This window comes from Trichosurus vulpecula, chromosome 7 (genome assembly GCF_011100635.1).
Source record: "Trichosurus vulpecula isolate mTriVul1 chromosome 7, mTriVul1.pri, whole genome shotgun sequence".
NCBI classification, from domain to species: Eukaryota; Metazoa; Chordata; class Mammalia; order Diprotodontia; family Phalangeridae; genus Trichosurus; species Trichosurus vulpecula.
The window spans coordinates 53,243,357-53,265,553 of record NC_050579.1 but is presented as its reverse complement, the minus strand read 5'-3'; the positions used below and the strand labels follow the sequence as shown (position 1 = coordinate 53,265,553).

At 41.8% G+C, this 22,197-nt stretch overlaps 1 protein-coding gene across 1 annotated transcript in view; it reads left to right on the top strand.

Annotated features, from left to right (window-relative positions):
• The window catches only part of MAB21L3 (mab-21 like 3), a 42,703-nt gene extending 39,959 nt beyond the window's left edge, over window positions 1–2,744 (top strand). The window contains exon 8 of the mRNA XM_036769418.1: window positions 1,907–2,744. Within this exon, the coding sequence (XP_036625313.1) occupies window positions 1,907–2,140 (234 nt within the window). The 3' untranslated portion in view covers window positions 2,141–2,744. The remainder of the gene's footprint in view (window positions 1–1,906) is intronic.
• Window positions 2,745–22,197: the final 19,453 nt, after the last annotated feature.

Sequence of the window (22,197 nt, the reverse complement as noted above, 5' to 3'; positions counted from 1 at the left end):
AACAAGTTACTTTACCCTTTTGTTTCCTCAGGCAGATGACTCTGAGATATGAATTGAATTAATTCATTTCCTTCCCGCCCCCGAAAAAGAAAATTAGATGAATTAATCTTGTTCTGCTTGGTCGCAGAAGGTAGAACTAGAAACAATGTGTGGAGGAAATTGCAGAGGCAAATATTAGTTAACTCCAAGGAAAATTTTCTTGAAAATTACAATTGTCCAAGAGCATAATGAGTAGTGAGTTTCCCCTCATTGGAGGTCTTCAAGTGAATCTGGATAACCACTTGTTGTCATTACTGTAGAATGATTGTCAATCAGAAATGAATTGAACGAGATGGCCCCTGGCATCTTTTCCAATGTTGAGATTCTGAGATTCACCTCAGCCCCCTACCAAGGAAGCACAGCAGCCTTGCTAGGATTTCACTTGGAATGATCCCTACAGCTTTACCATATTCCCACACTCCACCCTTTCCTATGTATAGTGGTCAGAAATTTCTGAATTATTGCATATATGCATCACATAGACAACTGGGGGCATAGGGGACCCTAGAAGGTGCTGATGTTATCATCTGAAATATTGCCCACACCCATATAATTCCATCAGCACATTCTGATTCCAATTCATTTATATGGTTTTTTACTGGCTGTGCCACCTACCTCACCACCTACCCCAGCTCAAAATCTCATTTGACTGTATCTTTTTCATATCCCTCTGTCCAATTTCTGGTCCAACATTTAGTGAATCCCCATAAGTTTAACAGACCTCAAAGTCCTAGTGGACTCTACCATCCCAGGGGAGTCAATTGTCTCTTCATTCGTTTTGGTTTTTATTCTTGACCACAGAAGGTCCAGTGGTTTAGGAGAAAGGTGGCATTTATTTATAGACCCATAGACAGAAAACAAATCAATCAATTTACGAGCACTTGTTAATTTGCTGTGTTGTCCTGGGGGCTGAGAATTAAGGAACTTAGAGTCTATTGAACCTAGATTCCATCTCTGTTTGGTGGTTTCATGTCTACAAAAGTTCTTGGTCCATAATGTAAATGTTCCAGAAGCTTTTAGGGCATATATTGTGTTTATAACCACAGCATCCTTCCAGCAGACTTCCTTTCCTCCATCATGTTTTCCTCCTTTCCTTGATCAAGAATCACCTTTGTACATTTTAGGCCCCTTCTCTATTCTAATGATAACTATCATAACAAGGTCCCCCACGATTACTCAACTTACTTTCCTAGCCCACAGACCAGGTCCTTCAAAAGATAACCTGAAATGGTTTTATGGGTTCAGGTTAGGCCTTTACTCTCTCACTCTCTGTTGCCTTTCTATTAATCAAGCTTTTTCAATCTTGAGTCCCTAAGAATTTTAAATTGAAAAAAATCCACCGTGTCATTTAAGGTCATCTTAAACAATCAGATTCCCACCCTCCTTTTCAGTTTCATTTCATATTGCTCCCCATTCTGTGTTCCAGTCAACTGTTGCCCACACATAACATTCCATCTTCAATTACAAGGAGCATTCCCTGTATTTAGAATGCCTTACTTCGAGCTTCCTTCAAAACCCAGTTCAGGTACTACCTCCTAACTTACCGAAGGCCACTGGGGATCTTCCCCTGTAATTAGCATCATGTCTCTCTTGAAATTACCTTCTCTTACTATGGTGTACATACTTTGTATTTACTTGTGAACATGGTGAATCTCCATTAGAATGTAGTCTCTTTGAAACAGGAGCAGTTTCATTTCATCTCTGTATCTCTAGTGCCTTGCTCATAGTAGATGCTTTAAAATACTTGCTGAATGAATTCATGAATGTGCCAACTATGGCCTCTGGACCTTGTGTCTTCAGAACTTTCAAATATGCATCTTCAATTCTACAATTAATAAGTGTGTTTGATCCCTTCTCCTTTCTACAGACTATACTGTTTTGGACTTGTGAAAAGTACCCACGTTCCAAAGACTGGCGTATCTTCAAAAAAGCCTTCTTGCGCCTGGTCCGTAAACTACACAAGTGTGTGAACCAGCACTACCTGAAACACTTTTTCATCAAGGACACCAACATGCTTCAGTATGCCAGCAGAAGTGAGTTGGATATAGTGGCCCAAAAGCTGACCTATTTCCTAAAGAAACCTGTGCTCCAAGAAGACTGAGAGCTGGAAATGGTCTCCAAGGCTTCCAGGGGCAATCCCCCTTGGCCTTGCCTGACTTCTCCTTTGATGACCACCACGCTAGTGGAAGTTGGGACTCTGACCACCTGCCATGGTTCTGACAAGACAAAGGAGACATGAACCAAGAGCATTTCAAACTATATCCTCCAAATGCCTCACCCATATCCTATGTGGTTTGGGTGAATTATTTCACTTCTAAACTACCTCACTTGGGAGCTGAGCCTGTCCAAGCCACAGATTGTGAATTGTTGATAGTTTCATGTTTATTTTCCTCTGATCAGACTCCTTACTGTCTATTGGAGAGGAGAGAGGAGACTGGAGCTCCTAGTACTGGAAATGATTATGATGACCTGGTGTACTCCCACATCACTGACCAGAGAATACCATTTTTTTTTCCATTTGTAAAATGGGAGTATTAATGCCTGCTTCACCAAGACATTATGAGACTACTGCGATACCCTTTCTGATGAAAGGCACTTGATCAACACAAAGTATTATTAGGAGTGACTCATGCATCTAGGATAGAGAGCTTCCCTATATCATTGATTAAAAGAATAGGTTTAATAGCTAACTGTATTAATATTTCACTGGCTGTTCTCATTATTCTCCTAATTACTGTGTTTCACATTTGGCTGGTTGATTGGTTTGGCTGGTTGGTTTGGCTAGTTGATGGCCTGAGGGTAGGTCAATAGAAGATCAATGGGATGGCTGGGTGTGGGCACTGGTTACTACTACTTAAGGCCATTGCCTCTGATGTGATTCACGGACGATCTAACTTCTTATTCACGAACTGTACACACAGACACCTTCTACTGCTGTAGAGACCACCACTGCTCAGAGCTGACTTAGAGGGCTTGGTATAAAGCAAAGAGCATTAACTAGATTCAAAAATTTTGGGTTTGATCACATGCGGGACCTTGGGAAAGTCACTTATCACATGTGCAACTTTGGGAAACTAATTTAACCTCCATCGACTTCAGGGTCTATATCCGTAAACCGGGGAGTTTGGAGTAGATGCCTCTCAATCCCTTCTTGTCATTTAGTTGTAAATGTTTGTTGATAGATTGGAAACTTGGCTGAAGGCCAAAAAGCAGTTCTGATTTTAAATGTCATTAGAATCAACAGAAAACCAAGCATCCTAAAACTACAATGATTGAGCAGAAATTCCCAAATTTTCAACCAAAAGCAATGACATCCAACCTCTTCCCCAATCATGAATCCCATCTCCAATATCCCTAGTGAGTCATTCAACTTCCTCTAGATTCAAAGGAATTTACTACTTCTAAGACAACCCATTCCAATTTTGAGCATAACTAACTGTGAGGAAGCTTTTCCCCTACATTAAGTTGAAATCTATCTCCTTGAAATAGTCACTCAATGCTTCTAGTTCTGCCCACTGGGAGCAAGTAAATAATGAGATAGTTGTTGGGAACTGAGTGGACCACACTGACTCTATCTTGAGACTCAATTCTGGTTCCAGCTCAGTTCCCTTTCTATTCAATTATGAGTCTAGTCCAATCTCTGTCTTGTGAGAAAACTTTATTCAATTATGGGAATTGTGAGAAAACTTCAGTGCATTTTAACCTAGCCCTGACTGGTTGGGAGCCTGGACCATCTCTACCTGTTGCTGAGAGACCCTTAACCAAGAACCTGGATTGTGCTGACCAGAAACCCAATCAGATCCAAAGTTTGATGCAAGGAGGTTTTATTCATCCCACAATTATACATTTCAAACAACCCGTATGTCTTATTTGAACACTGGCTCCATACTGGTCAATCAGTTATTGTTTCCATGTTCCCTTGATTTAATATAGACCATTGGGGGAGTGGGACATCTCTTTTTCTGATTTCAGAGAATTGTACCTATTCACTCTCCTCCTTCCAACTTGGAAAGTCCCTAATCTTTCTTCCAATTAGAAATCAGATGACTTATTTTTGTATCCTAGTTTATATCCTATTAATTGTTTTCTTTTAGTGCATAAAAATCTGTCTCCCCCTATATTCAAGGTCCAAGCTGTGTAATTGGCATGCATTGCTTAATAAATAGATAATGCTCAGAAGCTTAAATGATTGCTTCCTTAGTTATTTCATCTTTAACCCGTTACAATAAGCCTAATCCTTTTTCCACATGAAAATCTTAATATATTTAAAATATATAAAAATATATAAATCTTAAATATTTGAAAAATGTCATCATACCCTGCCCCTAGGCTTCTCTATTCTAGGCTAAACCTGTGTTTCCCTCATTGCCACAAGCAACACAATATTCGAGTACCTATTTTGTACATGATATGATGATAAACATTCAAGGAGATACACAGAAATATAAAATGGACTTTGATAGCAAGGAATGTATAATCCAGTTCTGAAAATAAGATATGTACACATGAAAATATAACTGAAAAGTTAAGGCACCATACATCAAATGCCAATGAATAGGGATCAGAGGACGACGATATCACTTATAGCTGTAGAAGTCAGGGAAACCTTCTTAGAAGAGGAGGAATTTGGCTGAGTTTGGAAGGAGAGGTCATAGAAGAAAGGGAGGGCATTCTGAAAAGGGAGGAAAGCATGAGCAAAGACTTGGAGATGGGAAAATGAAAGCTATATTTAGGGCTTAGTGTGTAAAGTAGTTTGTCAAGAGTAGAGGGTTCATCTAAGAGAGTAATAGATGACAAAACTGAAGGTATAAGTTGGGAGCAAACTGTAAACAAGCCAAAGAACTTGGGCTTTGTCCTGTAGGCATTGAATGTCCTTGGAGGCACTCAGGGGAGCAGTGGCTAGGCGAGAGAATTCATGTAAGGGGGTAGTAGGTGCTAGTTAGTCCAATGTCATAATGGTGTTTCTATTGTGGCATTATCAGCACTTAAAAGGTTATAATGTTGAGCCTTGATAGTAAGAACCTGGCAGGAGGGAACAAAGCACCTACAAATTAAATCAGCACTCACTATTTTGGACAGCAGCCTCTGTCAGGGGCATTTGAATAGGGTAAAGCACCTATTTCTGCTGCCCTACCTATGCAATAGGGGGGCATTCATTGGCCTATGGTGGCCTTTAGAGTAGTTCAGAGCTAAGGGCCATCTCTGGGAGGGGAACAGGTCCCAGAATTAATCATACAATGATCACCTCCTCCCACTGAAAAACTTTTTTTTTGCTAGTGAAATATTGTCAAAATTTAATATCAAGGGCTACATTAAAGAGGAATAAATCCTAAGAATAAATGGGTCACCTTAGCATGGGGGAGGGAAAAGTAGATGAAAGGGAAAAGAAGTCTTTTTTGTCAATAGTGGTCACTAAGACATACAATGACTTCAACATAGGATCATAGGATCAGCAAGGGACCTTAGAGATCATCTCATTAGGTAAATTATATATTGTATTATACATTACATAAATTATATATTATATAAATCATTATATAAATAAGAAAACTAAAACCCAGAGGAAGGAAGTGACTTGTTTGGATCATAGAAGCAGTGTTCTTTCCACAAGGGCCCCTTACATTGTACTACTAGGGTGTCTCCCTGGACAGCTGTGGTTATACCTGTGCTTATATCACAAAGACGTGGGTCAGAGAAAAACCCAAATAAGTACAGAGCAAGGAGCTAATACAGTCACACTAAGATCCCACAACTGTAGATTAGCAGGAATTGTGAGCCAATAGGAAAGCATACTTAGGCACCTGAGCAGAGAAAATAGAAAGTGGATTTGACTATTTATCTCAGCATAGTAGACAGCTGGTCTTGAAATCATGAAGGCCTGGGTTCAAATCCTGTCTTCAACACACACTGGCTATCTCTTCTCAGATAATCTTAGTGTGCTAGGAAAATTTCCAAGGCTCTAAGTTGTAGAGAGGGGCAACCAGGTAGTACAGTGGATAGAGCACTGGGCCTGGAGTCAGAAAGACCAGAAAGACTAGAGTGCAAATCTGACCTTAGATACTTACTGACTGTGTGACCCTGAGCACAACTGAAGAAGAAAATAAAAAAACCACTCCAGTATCTTTGCCAAGAAAGCCCCATGGAAGGAAGGAAGGAAGGAAGGAAGGAAGGAAGGAAGGAAGGAGGGAAAGAAGGAAGGAAGGCAGGGAGGGAGGGAGGGAGGAAGGGGGGAAAGAAGGGAGGGAGGGAGAAAGGGAGGAGGGAAGGAAGGAAGGAAGAAAAAAGATCCTCACTGGGAGTTCCTATATCAATGAAATCACAGGTCCAGTTTTCATCTTCACAAGATAAAAATTGAGGGGAAAGTTTACCCTAGTCAACTGTGACTGTACTTGAGATGAACTTGAGATGTACTGGGGAAAATCCTGTGTTTGGGGTCAGAGGATCTCAGCTGAAATCCTTTCTCACCTGTGCAAACCTTGTTCAAGTTAGTTCCCTTTTGTGGATCTGTTTCCTCATCTAAAAAATGAAGGAATTGTACCAGATCTCAAAGATCGCTTTCATCTCTAAATTCTATGAATCTCTGGGTTCAGCATATGAAAGAAGTCTGGATAAAGTGGGATGAGTCACTTAGGAATGGAGAGATGACCACAGAGCTGCCATAAGGAAGAGGGGTTGAGGTACACAGGTTCTTGCCATGATGCTGATAGATTTGTATAACCTTAAGCTAGTCATTTCCCTTTTCTCCCCCAGCCCCCTTTTTTATAGGCAATCAGAGTTAGGCGACTTGCTGAGGGTCACACAGTAAGTGTCTGAGGTCAGATCTGAACTCAGGTCCTCCTAACTCCAGGGCCGACACTCTATCCACTACACCGTCTCCCTGCACCATTTCCCCTTTCCAGGCTTCAGAAGGAATTATTGAAGGCACACTCCAGGCTAAATGAACAAAAGGTGCCAGGTCTGGACAAATGGAATAGCCATGGACAGACAAGAGTTGGTGTGAGAAAAGATATTGGCAAGGAGGAGGAACGTTCAAAAAAGACAACCAAGATGGAGAGAAGACTGGAAACCATGACATCCTAATGATTAACTGGAGGAGCTAGGGATAAGTTAGGTGGTTAGACAGCACAGTGGATAGAATGCTATGTGACTCTGGCCAAGTCACTTAATCCGTTTTAGCCTCAGGTTTCTCCTCTGTAAAATGGAAACAGTAATAGCACCTACTTCCTAGAACTATTGTGGAGATATAATGAGATAATATCTTTAAAGTGCTTTGTAAAGTGCCATACAAATGCAGCTCTCTTTGTCTGATTTGCAAGATCTCTTTCAGCTCTAAGGCTTGTAAGTATAAAGAGCTACGTTCATGTAATATCTTCTTACTATTAAGATACTGGTAGCACTTCATGGTCAGATATCACCATCGATTACAGTTACCCTGTGCACGGAAGGCACAGTCTTCAGCTTTATGAGTCAGGTCACTGAGCTCTTTGCCCTTCAGGAGCTCACTCTGTAGCTGGCCTTAGTTGGAGAGAGGTGCTCTGCTTGGCACTGGAGGGCAAAACAAGCCATGATGGATAGATATTGCAAAGAAGAAAATCCAGGCCCCGCCCCCCTCACTGGATGCCTTCAAGCAAAGGGCAGTGTCTGGCTCAGGTATGGGCTGGACTACATCTAGTACATCTGCCTTATCAGGTAGGTGGCACAGTGGGCTTGGAATCAGGACAACATGAATTCGAATCCTGCCTTGGCCATTTCCTAGCTATATGAACCTGGGCAAGTCACTTCTACCCTGCCTCATCTTCAGTTTCCTCATAGGTAAAATGAAGTGATTAGATTTGACAGATAGATCCAGATCTGGGATCCTCTGAGCCTCTAAAGACTCTTCCAGCTCTCAGATATTGTGAGTCTGTGATTCTGTGCCAATAAGGCCAGATTCGCACATGAGATCCCACAGGCAATAAATAAGCTGTTCCTTGTTCAGAGACCACAGACTTAGAATTCTAGGCTTCCATCCTGTCTTGTTGCAAATATTACCATTGGTTTAAAAAAGAAAGAAAGAAGGAAGGAAGGAAGGAAGGAAAAAAGGAAAGAAAAGAAAAGGAAAGAAAAGGAAAGAAAAGAAAAATGAAAAGAAAAATGAAAAGAAAAGAAAAGAAAAGAAAGAGGGCGTAGTAGAAAGAGTATATGGTTGGGTCTGCAAAAACTCAAGGGTAAAACGAAAAAAAAACTGTATGCTCTAAAATGTTTCTAGCAGCTCTCTTTGTGGTGGCAAAGAACTGGAAATTGCAGGGATGCCCATCTATTGGAGAATGGCTGAACAAGTTGTGGTATAGGATTGTGATGGGATACTACTGTGCAATAAGAAATAATGAGCCCAATATCATAGGAAAACATGTATTGTCTTGGGGCAGCTAGGTGGTACAGTGAGTAGAGCACCGGCCCTGGAGTCAAGAGGACCTGAGTTCAAATCTGGCCTCAGACACTTAATGCACTTATTAGCTGTGTGACCTTGGGCAAGTCACTTAACCCCAATTGCCCTGTCTTCCCCCAAAAAACATGTATAGACTTGCACAAAATAATAATGTATGTAGCAATAACAATATTATTTTAATAGTAACTTTGAGTTTTAAGTTATTTTGACTATATGAATCCGCATCCCAAGAAAGAACTGCTTAATAGTAGCATGTATGGAATGGTTTTTCATATATGTGTGTATTATTCACACAGGCACATACATACATATTTGTGTCTAATGGTAGCCATCTTTAGGGCAGGGGAGGAAGGGAAGAAAAAAGCAGGGGGAAGTTACATGATAACTTCATTATATTTAAAAGGAATAGTAAATTATACATAATAGATTTGTAGTTTCAAGAGCAATCATCTTTTTATTATATTATGTTATTATGGAAATGCTTGTTTTATTTCTTAAGTTCAGAATAAAATGAAATTTTTAAAAAGAGGGAAAAAATAAAATAAAACATTTTTCTCTCTTAAAAAAACTCAAGGAAAAAAACTTGGAAGATGAGAGAGATGGAATCGAGAGAGCCATGGCTTCTTACCCTCATGTCCGTGAATGTTAAAAAAAAAAATGACAGCTCTATTTCAGTCTAATTGGTGGCCCTTGTAGTACTATGGATTTTATTTTATATACTTAAAAAACAATATTGCAAGAGGGAGTCCATAGGCTTCACCAGACTGGCCAAGAGGTCCATTACACCAAAGAGTTACAAACCCCTGCTAAAGCGTTCAGCTTTGACAAGGAAGATGGTCACTTCACCCTCTGAAACCAGAGAGAGGGACAGGATAGACAGAATCAGGACAAAAAGTAGTTGTGTTGGCGTGGAGGAGGAGAATGAAAGAGGTCATGATGGATGAGAGAAGAGATGACTCATTTTATTTCATGAAATCTGGGTGTGGAACTCCACTAGGAATTTTTTCTCTTCCCTAATTAATCCCCATTATTTTCTCCTGTTTCTTGAATGGCTGATGCCCCTCAACTTCCTTGAGGTTGAAAGGTGTTTCCTTACTGGGAATTACCTATGTCAATGGTATGAGGTCCCATCCAAATTATGTTATGTTTGTTGTTGATTGGGTTAAAGAATTTCATTCTACTGTATGCATTTCCCACACATCAGTATCATCCCTTACGTAACACTGATGTAAGTAGTAGGCATTTAATAGATGCTTGATGAGTTGAATAAAGAAAAAAATCCAAAATCTCAAAATGCAGATTTACCTGTTAGTAATAGTAGAGTCAAAAAGAGACATGCTTCACATGTGTTTTATCCCAGTAGGCGTGGAATCAGGAAAGGAGAATCTCCTGTCCTTTCCCTACTCCCAGGAGAGGTGAACTCCCTTATTTTGTAAACAGGTCAAGCAGGACTGAGACTAAACCCCATGAAGCAATAAATCTGTCTTCTCCGGGAACTTACCTCCTACAGGTTCTCCCTGGGAGACCTCCAGGCCCTTAGGGGAGGAACCAGTTACCTTCCTAGCTCTCATGTCGGCTTAGTAACAACTTGATGGGCAGCCATGGCATTGAGGCAAAGTGGGGTGAAGATAGTGTACTAGAAATAAGGAGACCAGAATTCTAAGCCCTAGCTCTGCTACCAACTCACAATGGGACCACGGGAAATTTTTTTTTTTACCTCTCAGCTCCCCAGACAGATGAAATCTCAGTCTCCTAGATGTGTCAGATGCAGAAGATGAACCAAATGATCTTCAAGATCCCGTCTGCTCTGGAATTCTGTGATTCCATGAAATATTGCACCTCCCTTCCTCATACCAAGGGCCTTTGCTAGCTATATTTCATCCCTCTGATATTTGAAATGGCATTTCTCTCTCTTCTGGGACTATCTTCATAAGACTCCCTTAGTTCCTGGGCCTGCTTTTAAGATGGAAAGTAGAGCAAGGAAGTCTGGAACACGGGACAGTTTAAAGGGAAGAGAGAGGGTCAGAGGCTTCAAAAACTACTGCTCATGAGTGGAAGGAGGACAAATGGTGTATTACAATTGTGACTGCTCATGTCACTGCCCCTAGGAATCTGCATGGTTAAGGCACCTAGGCAGCCAGCTAACATAGTGAATAGAGCTCTGGACCTGGAGTCAGAAAGACTTGAGTTCAACTCCAGCCTCAGACACTCTCTAGTTGTGTGACTTTGGGCAAATCACTTAACTTCTGTTTCCTCTACTGTAAAAATGGGGATAATAGAGTGCCTACCTCCCAGGGTTGTTGTGAGGCTCAAATGAGATAATACTTGTAAAATGCTTAATCACAGTGCCTGGCATATGTAGGCACTTAACAAATGCTTGCTCCTTCCTTCACTTCTGTGGTAGCACATGGGGCAATTTATCCTGGAGAGATGAAGTTCCACTGGGCATCAGTGAGGGAGGAGTTATCAGAGCAATAGAGTGATGATAACTCTCAAGAGGTGGCAGTGAAGGGGAGAGAGCAGTCGTACCAGGTGGCACAGGGCTTTTAGAGGACTTCAGGGTACTTCCTAGAGAAGGAGCTATATCTCCACCCAATGTTGGTACCCTGGACAAGCTACCCATCACTCCAATCTAGTGATGGCTCTGACTGAAAGTGACTATTCTCTCTCCTCAAATTTCCCATACATCTTGTCTGAATATCTCCTTTGCACTTATCACAATTCTACATTTTTTATCACACTTGCATGCATATCTTTTCCTCTCTATTAAATTTTTAAGTAAAATCTGGACATGTCAAAGAATGAATGGATACATATTCATCAAGCATTTATTATGTGCCAAGCTCTGTACTAAACATTGGAATACAAATACAAAGACTAAGAAAGTCTTCGCCCCATGAAGCTGATATTCTAATAGAGAGAGAGACAATGCACATGCGCAGGGGGATGCTGGCAAATGTCACAGGACACACTTTTTGGTTTAATCTGTATTATTCCATTTTCCTCCATCACTTTCTTAAGACTAGACAATCAGCAACAATCAATCAAGCCCTGATTTATAGTGTTAGATTTTGACATGTAAGTGGTCACACTGAAAATTTGAGCTCTCAGGAGCTGGTCCAAGCTGGTCTGAGCTGGTTCCGACACACTCCTGTATCCATGGGAGGTTGGTCAAGGAAGGATATTCTGATTTGTAAAGTTACAGACTTGTTTTTTTTTTCCTTTTTTTCCTTGTTATTTATTTAATATTTTTAGTTTTCAGCATTAATTTTCACAAGAGTTCGAATTACAAATTTTCTCCCCATTTCTACCCTCTCCCCACTCCAAGATGGCATATATTCTGATTGCCCCATTCCCCAGTCAACCCTCCCTTCTATCACCCCACTCCCCCCATCCCCTTTTCCCTTACTTTCTTGTAGGGCAAGATAGATTTTTATGCCCCATTGCCTGTATATCTTACTTCCTAGTTGCATGCAAAAACTTTATTTTGAACATCTTCTTTTAAAACTTTGAGTTCCAGATTCTCTCCCCTCTTCCATCCCCACCCACCCTCCCTAAGAAGGCAAGCAATTCAACATAGGGCACATGTGTATCATTATGTAAAACCCTTCCACAATACTCATGTTGTGAAAGACTAACTATATTTTGCTCCTTCCTATCCTATCTGCCTTTATCCAGTTTTCTCCCTTGACCCTGTCCCTTTTCAAAAGTGTTTGCTTTGGTTACCTCCTCCCCCTATCTGCCCTCCCTTCTATCGTCCCCCCTTTTTTATCCCCTTCCTCCTTCTTTTCTGTGGGGTAAGATACTCAATTGAGTGTGTATGTTATTCCCTCTTCAGGTCAAATCCGATGAGAGCAAGATTCAATCATTCCCCCTCACCTGGCCCCTCTTCCCTCCCAACAGAACTGCTTTTTCTTGTCACTTTTATGTGAGATAATTTACCTCATTCTATCTCTCCCTTTCTCCCTCTCTCAATACATTCTTCTCTCATTTGATTTTTTTTACATATCATACCTTCATATTCAACTCACCCTGTCCCCTCTGACTACACACACACACACACACACACACACACACACACACATATATATGTATGTATATTTCCTTCAGCTACCGTAATACTGAGATCTCATGAATTATACACATTATCTTTACATGTAGGAATGTAAACAAAACAGTTCAAAAGTTACAGAGTTGTTAAGTAGAACCACAGGAGAGAAGATTTATACACATTCTGCAGGAGTAATGGCAGTTTAGATTTGATTATGATTTTTGAGTTAGAAAGATGGGCTAGGGGGCTGCTGAATGGCACATTGAGGCAGCTCATGAGAAGCAAGCCAAAGAGCAGAGTAAAGCATGGCTAGGGCCTGCCTAAAATCTCAATAATCAGACCAGAGGGCCCTGGGGCAGGAATTCTGAAGACAAAAGAGTTAAGTCATTCAGACATGGCTTCTGGTCCTAGTAGTAAGTATGGTGTCTTATATACAGAATATACTTAATAAATTTTTGTTGGATTGTGCATAGCTTGCTTTTTATATATTTGTTTGCATGTTGTCTCCCCCAATTAGATTCTAAGTTCCTTGAGGGCAGGGACAGTCTTTTGCCTCTTTTTGTATCCCCAGCACTTAGCACAGTGCCTGGTATGTAGTAGGCACTTAATAAATGTTGATTGATTCAATTGAACATATGTTGTTTGGTCAGACCATTGCTTTCTTACTCTGAAAAACAGGGCTGGCAATGAGATTATGGCTATATCACCTCTGAACAGCAGAGGGCAGTGGGATATTGCATATGAATGCCATCCTGTCCAACTGTCAATTCAAGGCTAAAGCCTAGAAGTTCAGTCATTTAGTTTACTTCTAGTTTAGTTCGTAGTTGTCTACCTAATGGGAAGAGAAAGGGGGTTAGAAGTTATACCTTTTAGTTTTTCATATTTAAACATTCACCTTGTTTTATTAGCTCTTTTTGTTGTCTCATCCTCCTTGCCCACATTTCACAGAACCAAAGAAGTTCTGGGTGGAGGAGACCTAGAAGGCGGTCTAATACTATGAATAGCTAACAAAATTCCTTCTCCAATACACATGACAGATGGCCGTTGAACCTTCGCTTGAAGACCTCCAGTGAAGCAAAACCCACTACCTCCTTAGGTACCTGCAGTGGACAGAGCACTGGGCCTGGAGCCAGGAAGACATGAGCACAGAATCTTGCCTCAGATACTTACTAGGTATGTTACCCTGAGCAAATGACTTAACCTCTGTTTGCTTCAGTTTCCTCATCTGTAAAATGGGGATAATCACAGCACTTACTTGCCAGGGTTGTTGTGGGGATCAAAGGAGATAAGATTTGTAAAGTGCTTAGCACTGTGCCTGGCACATAGTAAGTGTTATACAAATATTAGCTGTAATTGTTATCATCCTCATCATAACAAGCCTAAATCTGTCTCTTTGCAGCTTCCACTTCCTTCCATTTCTTCTAGTTCTGCCCTATGGGGCCAATATCAATAAGTCTTATCTTTCTCCCTGGAGAGAATCTTTCAAATACTTGAAAAGTGGCTATCAGGTCCCTCCTAAGGCTTCTCTTCTTCAAACTAGACACCTCCAGTTCCTTTAGTGAAAAGACGGTTCTAGCCAAGACAGATCAGGATTCATCTCCTACTTCTGACAACTGTTAGGTGAGTGATGGTGGAGGAGATCGTTGGTCTGCAGGAACTTCAATTCTTCCTGTCCAAAATGGAGATAATGGAGCTTTCATTACCTACAACACAAGAGAGTTATGAAGAAAATGCTTTGAAAACTTTCAAGTGCTATGCAGATGTGAGTTATTAGATGGCATGACTGCCATCATCATCATCACCATTATCATCATCCTAGCCATTCCCTACTAGTCTCTTTCCAGCTTATCAGTGTCTTCCCTAAAATATTCCACCCAGAACTGGCTGTAATATCCTAGATGTAATCCGACAAAGGCAGAAAACAGTGGAACATTAACCTGTCTCCTTCTGGACACTATATTTTTAATGCAGCTTAAGATCCTATTCCCTTTTTGCCCCACCACTTCTTCTAGCATATTTCTCTAATTTTCTATAATCCAAGCCCCAAAGCCCATTAGTATGGGATTCTCTTTTTGTTGGTGGAGGTCAATGTCCCTTACCTACACAAGGAGCAAGGATCTGAGCAGAGTTGGTGAGAGCAGGAGAGGAGAGAAATCTGGAGTTCTGGCAGGTGGGCTGTGATCTTCACCCTCTGGATGAAGCAGAAAAGAGCATAAGCGAGAAAGAAAGATTATTCCAGTCTGGCCAGTGTTAAAGACCCAAGGCAAGACATTTCTGAAGCATGAGAATTGTATGGAAGGGCCAGATTTGCAGTGCAGAGGGAGATTCTAAGGAGTAGATGTCAGCCTCTGGTTCTATACTTTAGAACTGAAGGAGAGCTTCTAAAAGCCTGAGACAGAGCAGTTGGGCTGGCCAAATCTGTGGCTAGAAAAGAACTGAATTAACATCAAGGAATACAAATGAGCAAAGAATGAATGGAACAGTGTTTGTTAAATTGAAGGAGAAAATATTTTTTAAAAAAAGTTCAGTTACAGGAAAGTTGGAAAGACCTGTAAATACTAAGAGGGTGGGGTGGATGGCAAGGTTCAGAGATCATTAGATTGAAAAATTCCATGCGTTTCTTGGAAAAACAGCATAATTTGACAGGAAAAGCACTCAATTGGAGTTCTTCATCTGTGTCAGTTTTAGTCACTGTGGGTATCCTCCAAGACAGGAAGACACCCACAGGGTCCTTTTCTCTTTTTTTCCTCTATCTCACTTGGTGATCTCTTCAGCTCACACAGATGACATAATCATCTCTATGAAAATCATTCCCAGATCTATATATCCAGTCCTACTTTTTCTCCTGAGCAACAGTTAGTTTTCACCAATTATCTTTTGGATTCCAATTGGAATTCCCAATTGCAAACCCACCATATTGCAAAGAGATATCATTCTTTCCCCTAAAACCCACTCCTCTTTTGAACTTCCCCCATTTGGATCAAAGGGCATCAAAATCCACACCAAGTTTCCTTAACTCTAGCCATCATTCAATGGAGATTTGGCCACTTCACCTGGGATGGCAGGTTCTGATAGCTTGGTCTTTGCCTTCTCTTTGAAGAAATCAGACTTCCATATCATTCCTTGGCCATTTCCACACCATACATAAGGCATAAGGCATACTCTCTTCTACCCCCTACTTTCAGCTGACCTTTGTGTGTTGTCTTCCCCCCTGTATAAGCTTCTTTAGGATAATGACTGTCTTGTTTGCTTATATTTATATCTCTGACACTAGCACTGTACCTGGCACAGAGGAAGCACTTAATAGATGCTCACTCTAGCTACCTATTTATCCATCTATCATCCATCCATTCATCCGTATCTATCCATTCATCCATCTACCATCTATCCATTTATCTATCAATCGTCCACCCATCCATCCATCTATATCTACCCATCTATTTATCCATCCATCCATTTATCATCTATTCATTCATCTTTCTATCATTTATCTACCTACCTAATTATCTATCTATCTATCCTCTATCTTTCTGGCCTCCCAGGTTCATATCTTTGCATTATCCTTAGCTCTTTATTATCCTACACATAACTGCCAAAACTTGCTCATCTTATTTACCTTCACACCATCTTTTTTATGCATCCTCTTCTCTCCATCTTTTCTCAAAGATACCACCATGATTCAAGCCCCTGTGACTTCCTTCCTGGACTACGACAATTTCCTTTTAATTGATCCCCCTGCCTCAACTCTCCTCCCTCTACAATCCAGCCTCCACTCAGCTGCCAAAGTGATTTTTGTCAAATCCTAAGTCTGGTCATGACACTCTCCTAATCAATAAGTACCAATTGTTCTTTATTACTTCTAGGATCAAATGTAAACTCATCTGGCTTTTTAAACCAAAGAAGCAGCCAGTCTTCTTACATATTTCTTACCTCCTTGCATTCTATGATCTAGCTACATTTGCTGTTACTTGAGTCAAGTCAACATGCATTTATTAAGTACCCACTACGTGCCAAGCACATGCTAACTACTGGAATACAAAGAAAGGCAAAAGTGTGGTCTTTGTCCTCAAGGAGCTGACTGTCCAATGGGGGAGATAACATGCAAACAACTACATACAAACAGGATATGGATAAATTTCCTCAACAGAAGGAAGGCACTAGAATTTAGAGATTTCAGGAAAGGAATCCTGATTCATGCAACTGCTAGCACTCTCCTTCCCAAACTACCTCACATTAATTTTGTAAATATTACAAATATGTGTGTATACATATTGTCTCCCTTATTAGAATGTAAACTTCATGAAAGCTTCATTATAGACCCTAGAGATCAATCAACCAATAAACATTTATTAAGTACCTACTATGTGCCTAGGCAATGTGCTAAGCAATGGGGATACAAAAAAAAGGCAAAAGACAGTCCCTGCCCTCAAGGAGCTTACAATTTAATATATACAAAATGAACTATACACAGGATAAATAGCAAATGATTAAAAGAGGGAAGGCACTGGAAATAAGAGGGGTTAGGAAAGACTTTTGTAGAAGTTGGAATTCAAAGCAAACCAGAGAAGCTAGTAGGTGAAGATGAGGAAGGAGAGAGAGTTTCAGCCATGGGGGACAGCCAGAGAAAATGCCTGGAGCTGAAAGATGGAGTGTTTTATTTGTAGAACGGCCAAGAGGCCACTGGAATGAAGAGTACCTGTCATGGAGTAAGGTATAAGAAGACTGGAAAGGTAGGAGGGGGCTAGGTTATAAAGGGCTTTGAATGCCAAACAGAAGATTTTTTTTTGCTTCTGGAGGCAATAGGGAGCCACTGGAGTTTATTGAGTAGAGGTGTGATATGATAAGAACTGGGCTTTAGGAAAATCACGTCAGTGGCTGCATGGAGGATGGATTGGAGTGAAAAGAGACTTGAGGCAGGCAGATCCACCAGCAGGCTATTGCATTAGTCCATGCATGAGGTGATGAAGGCCTCCACCACTATGGTGGCAGTGTCAAAAGACAGAAGAGGGCAAATTTGAGAGATGTTGCAAAGGTGAAATTGGCAAGCCTTGGCAACACCTTGGATATGGGAGTGAGATATAGTGAGGAATCTGGGATGACTCCTAAGTTGTGAGTCTGAGGGACAGGGAGAATGGAGTTACCCTCTGAGAGGATGTCATTGCCCTTTACGGTAACAGGAAAGTTGGGGAGGGTGGGGGTGTCAGGTCTAGAGGAAAAGATAATGAGTTCTGTTTTTGACATAGTGAATTTAGGATGCCTACTAGACATCCAATTTAATAAAGCTGAAAGGCAGTTGGAGATGCAAGATTGGAAGTTAGCAGAGAAATTGGGGCAAGGATCATTAGAGATAGTAATTAATTCCATAGAAGCTGATGACATGACCAAGTGAAATAATAGAGGGAGAAGAGAAGGGGGCCCATGTGTTGGTAAGTAAAAATGGGCTCCTTAGCATTTAGTTCAACAAGTGCCCTTGAATAGTTTGGCTTTTGTTCCCATTGAGCCTTACTAGGTGCTAAGCCCCAGGCCCAAACCCCTATTAGGTGTAAAACCTTAGTGGGTGTGGATTGGCAACTAAGGTGGGGCCCAAGGTGGGGCTAACTCCAGGGAGGGCCTAGTTTACATGTCTGGGAGAGCAGAGGCTTTTAGACCACGTGGGTTTAAGTCCGCCTCTTTGTGATGATTCTAAGTCATGGTGGGTGAGTCGCATGTGTGACTCACCCCTGATGCTGAAAAAGATATAAAAACCAGGGGTTGGCTGTCTGTTATTGGGAGCTCTTTGCTGAAGCAGTGGTGGTGCGTGACTCTGGGCCAGCCCTTGTTCTGAGCTCCCGGGCTGAACTTAGATGTTGGTAACTATGAATTGTATTGGGTCTGTCTGTTGATGTTTGTAATTTGCTTGTATTTTGTTCTGAAGTTCAGGGTGCTGGATTTTTCCCCTGAACTAAGTGAATGGCATTTGTATGCTGAATTAAAGTAAGCTTGTCAACCCCTTTAACCTTGCTTTCCTTATTAAAGCAGATCAAAAGAACCTGTGCTTTCCCAGCATGCCAGCAGCTTTCTGGGTGCTGGCTGTGGGTGGATCTTACACCCCCACAGAAGCTGCTAGCTGGATTGTTGAAACAGCCCAGGAAAGAACCCTTAGGAACACCTATAGTTGGAGGGCATGGTCTGGAGGAGGATCCAGCAAAGCATAGGTAGAAAGAAAACCCAGAGAGAGAGTGGAGTCCCAGAGAAAGAGAGTATCAAAGAGGGGAGAATGATTGGCAGTGTCTAAGGCTACCAGGAGGTCAAGGAGAATGAGGATTGAAAGTAGACCATCGGATCGGGCAACTAAGAGATCTTTAGTAACTTTGGAGAGAAGTTTCCAAGGACTGATAAAATAAGAAGCTGGATTATAAGGGGGTAAAGAACAAAATGAGAGGAGAGAAAGTAGAGACATCTATTATAAATTACATTTTTGAGGATTTTAGCTACAGAGGACAAAAAGGAAATGATAGTTAACAGGGATGGAAGCATCAAGGGAAGGGCTTTTTTCAGTATAGGTGAGATATGGGCATATTTATAGGCAGTAAGAGATGAGCCAGTAGACAGGGAAAGATTGAAAATAAGTGAGAGAGTGGGGATGAAAAAGGTTGGCAATCTGTTGGAAGAGACAGAGTGGAATGGGATCACTTGAACATGTAGAACGAGTGACCTGGGTAAAGAGTAAGGCCACTTCATCAAGTGAGACAGGGGCAAAAGAGGAGATAGGGGAACAAGGCACCTGAGTGGTGGGAGATAAAGAACAAGAGAAAAGAGGGAGTCCATGAAGAATGGCCCCAATTTTTTCTAAGATATGGGGCAAGGTCCTCAGCTGAGAGAGTAGGTGAATGGGGAGCCATGAGAGGTTTGTGTTGGTAACCAAAATGGTCTCTTAGCACTCAGTTCAACCAAGTGCCCTTGAACAGTTTGGCTTTTGTTTCCTTTGATTAATTCAGTGTATTTCATTGAGTCTTACTAAATGCTAAGCCCCAGGCTCTAATCCCTGTTAGGTGCTAAACCTATGTGGGTGTGAACCTCTCAGGGTCCTAAGGGGAGGTGCTAACTCAAGAGCCAATCATAGGAGCCTAAGTTCTGGTCATTCAGATGACATTTGATGATGTCTGAAATGCTATAAGAAGAGAAGACAGAGCCATTTGCACAGGGCTCTCACTGATGCGGAGACTCCGGGCAGCTGTAGCTAAGAGCCCTCCAGCTCGTAACCCCGATGTTGGGACTTTGTTAAACTCTGGTAACTATGTATTGGGATTTGAATCAGACAAGGTCTGTCTGTTGATGTTTGTAATTTGTTTGTATTTTGCACTGAAGTTCAGGGCGCAGGCTTTTCCCCCTGAACTAAGTGAATGGCATTTGTATGCTGAATTAAAGTAAGCTTGTCAACCCCTTAACGTTGCTTTCCTTACTAAAGCAGATCAAAAGAACCTGGGCTTTTGCAGCATGCTGGCAGCATTCTTGTTATTGGGCTTGTGTTGGTCTTTCACCTGCACAACAGCTGCTAGCCAGATCATCAAAACAAGGTTTGATGAGGAATGGAAAGGTGTGGAAGAGCCATTGTAGAGAATGGGATAGTGAGTTGCTGAGGGAGGTATAGTAAAATTGCCCAGCAGCAGTGAGGACCCAGTTGAGGTTGTGTAGCATAAATTTGTTATGGACCCCGTCAGAATGGCTGCATAATTTTCTCCATCTTTGTTCTGCAGTACAAATATAAGAGTGATCCAAGGACGAGGCGTGACTGGGCATAATCAACGATAGGACCAGGACTCAGGATTCAACAGAAGAGGACAATATAGAGTTGAGTTGGTTCACTATGGAGTCAAGATGGGGAGAAGAGGAAAGAATGGCTAGTGGAGGGGAGATGGCCTGGGAGAGAATTGAGGTGTCAAGGGGTTAGAGGTCGTAGTATGGATGAAGAGTAGGGTCATGTAAGGAAGAGCAGAGGGAGAAGTGAAATGTCAATATGTTATGGTCAGATAAGAGGATTTCAGAATTCTTGAAATGGAGGTGATACATCTGAGGGTGATGGCAAGATCAAGGATATGGACCATCTTTGTGTGTGATTGAGGTAGGGTGGAGGAGAGTGAGGTTTAGGAACTGAGTGGTTTCAGTATTTGAGGGAGAATCAAGATGGATGTTGAAATCCCCTAGTATGAGGGCAGGGGTTGGGGAGGGGAGAACAATTGTAAGCCAAGGGTAAAGGGGGAGGAGGGGGAAGGGGAGACCTAGGCCAAGGCCAATACTGAGGCTTCTCCTTGAGCCCTTCCCCCTCCCTTCAAAATGGGATTTTACTGGAGTGCCCCGGATACTCCAATCTCTGGCATAATCCCTGGTTCTCAACTAGCTCGATACTCTATAGATGATCTCAGGGCACGAATAAGCTTCCTCAGTAAATCAGAGCATGATTCTGGTACAAGCCATTCCAGTTCCAAGGAGGTTTAGCCTAAAGCCTACGATTAAAACTGATTCATTGAGACTGTTCTCATCTGTTTAAGGTGTCAAGGGATCTTATGACTTACTTTAAGTGGGATGGGGTGAGTTGATTGTTTTACATAATTCTTTCCTTATTCATAATTCTTTCCTTATTCATAATCATTATGACCTGAGGATCAATAGAGTCTGCCGAGGGATGTGTGTGTGTGTGTGTGTGTGTTTGTGTCTGTGTGTGTGTTTGTGTCTGTGTGTTTATATGTATTTGTGTTTATGTGTGTCTGTATTTGTGTGTGTTTATGGTTGTTTGTAAAAGTGTATGTTTGGGAGTGTGTATTTCAAGGACCAGTGCTCTTATTGCTTCTTTTTTCATAAGAGAAAAAAACTGTCTCTATTATTTGCCTTCTTTGGGGTCCTTTGCTATTTTAACTACTAGGGGGTGCTTCTGACGAGGCTCAATCTAGTAATGTGAGCGTTGTTATCAATCTCACCCTTCCCCAGCTGTTATGCACCCTACCATACACCAGAGGGCGCTCTTAAGTAGCATCAAACCGTACATGACTTGGAGATCTGGCCTCTCTCCCTTTGCTCTGCACCCTTTGTGGGTGGCAATGGTAGATGTCTTGGTCTAAGGTTTAGACATATGCATTTGTCCGATCTAACTCTGCCTCAGCCCCTGCTCCTCTTCCTATCCTTGCTGTCTGCCATCACCCAAAGTTGGCCTAACTGAACCAAATACATAAAGCAATCACTGCATTGGAACTGCATAGGCTGGGCCAGCCTGTGGCTTCTCCTAGATCAAACAACCCAAAATCTTTTGTCTGAAAGCAAGCCAAACTTGAGAGATGAAAGAGAGAACAATCCAGGGGCTCAGATTGAAACATTCACTCCTACCGCTTCAGGGAAGCAGGAGGAAAAGTGTCAGCCACTCCTGGGCTCCTCCTGCCAGACTAGGCAGTGCTGATCCTGGCCAGCTCCTGCTGCCCAAGCTGGCTACAAAGCCAGCTCTGTTTGCTGTCTCTGCTGTTCTGCTTTGCCTTTGCCTCAGTCTCAGCTGCCTGATCAGTGGCTGCTTCCTCTTCCAGATGATCCCATCTCTTTGTCTCCGGCCTGTGTATTGGTTTTACCCCCTTAAGGCCCAAATATCCTAGTCCTGTGGAAGTGGCTAGAGGGGGGGAATCCAGAGGCATCCCAAGCCTGCCACAACTGCCCCATT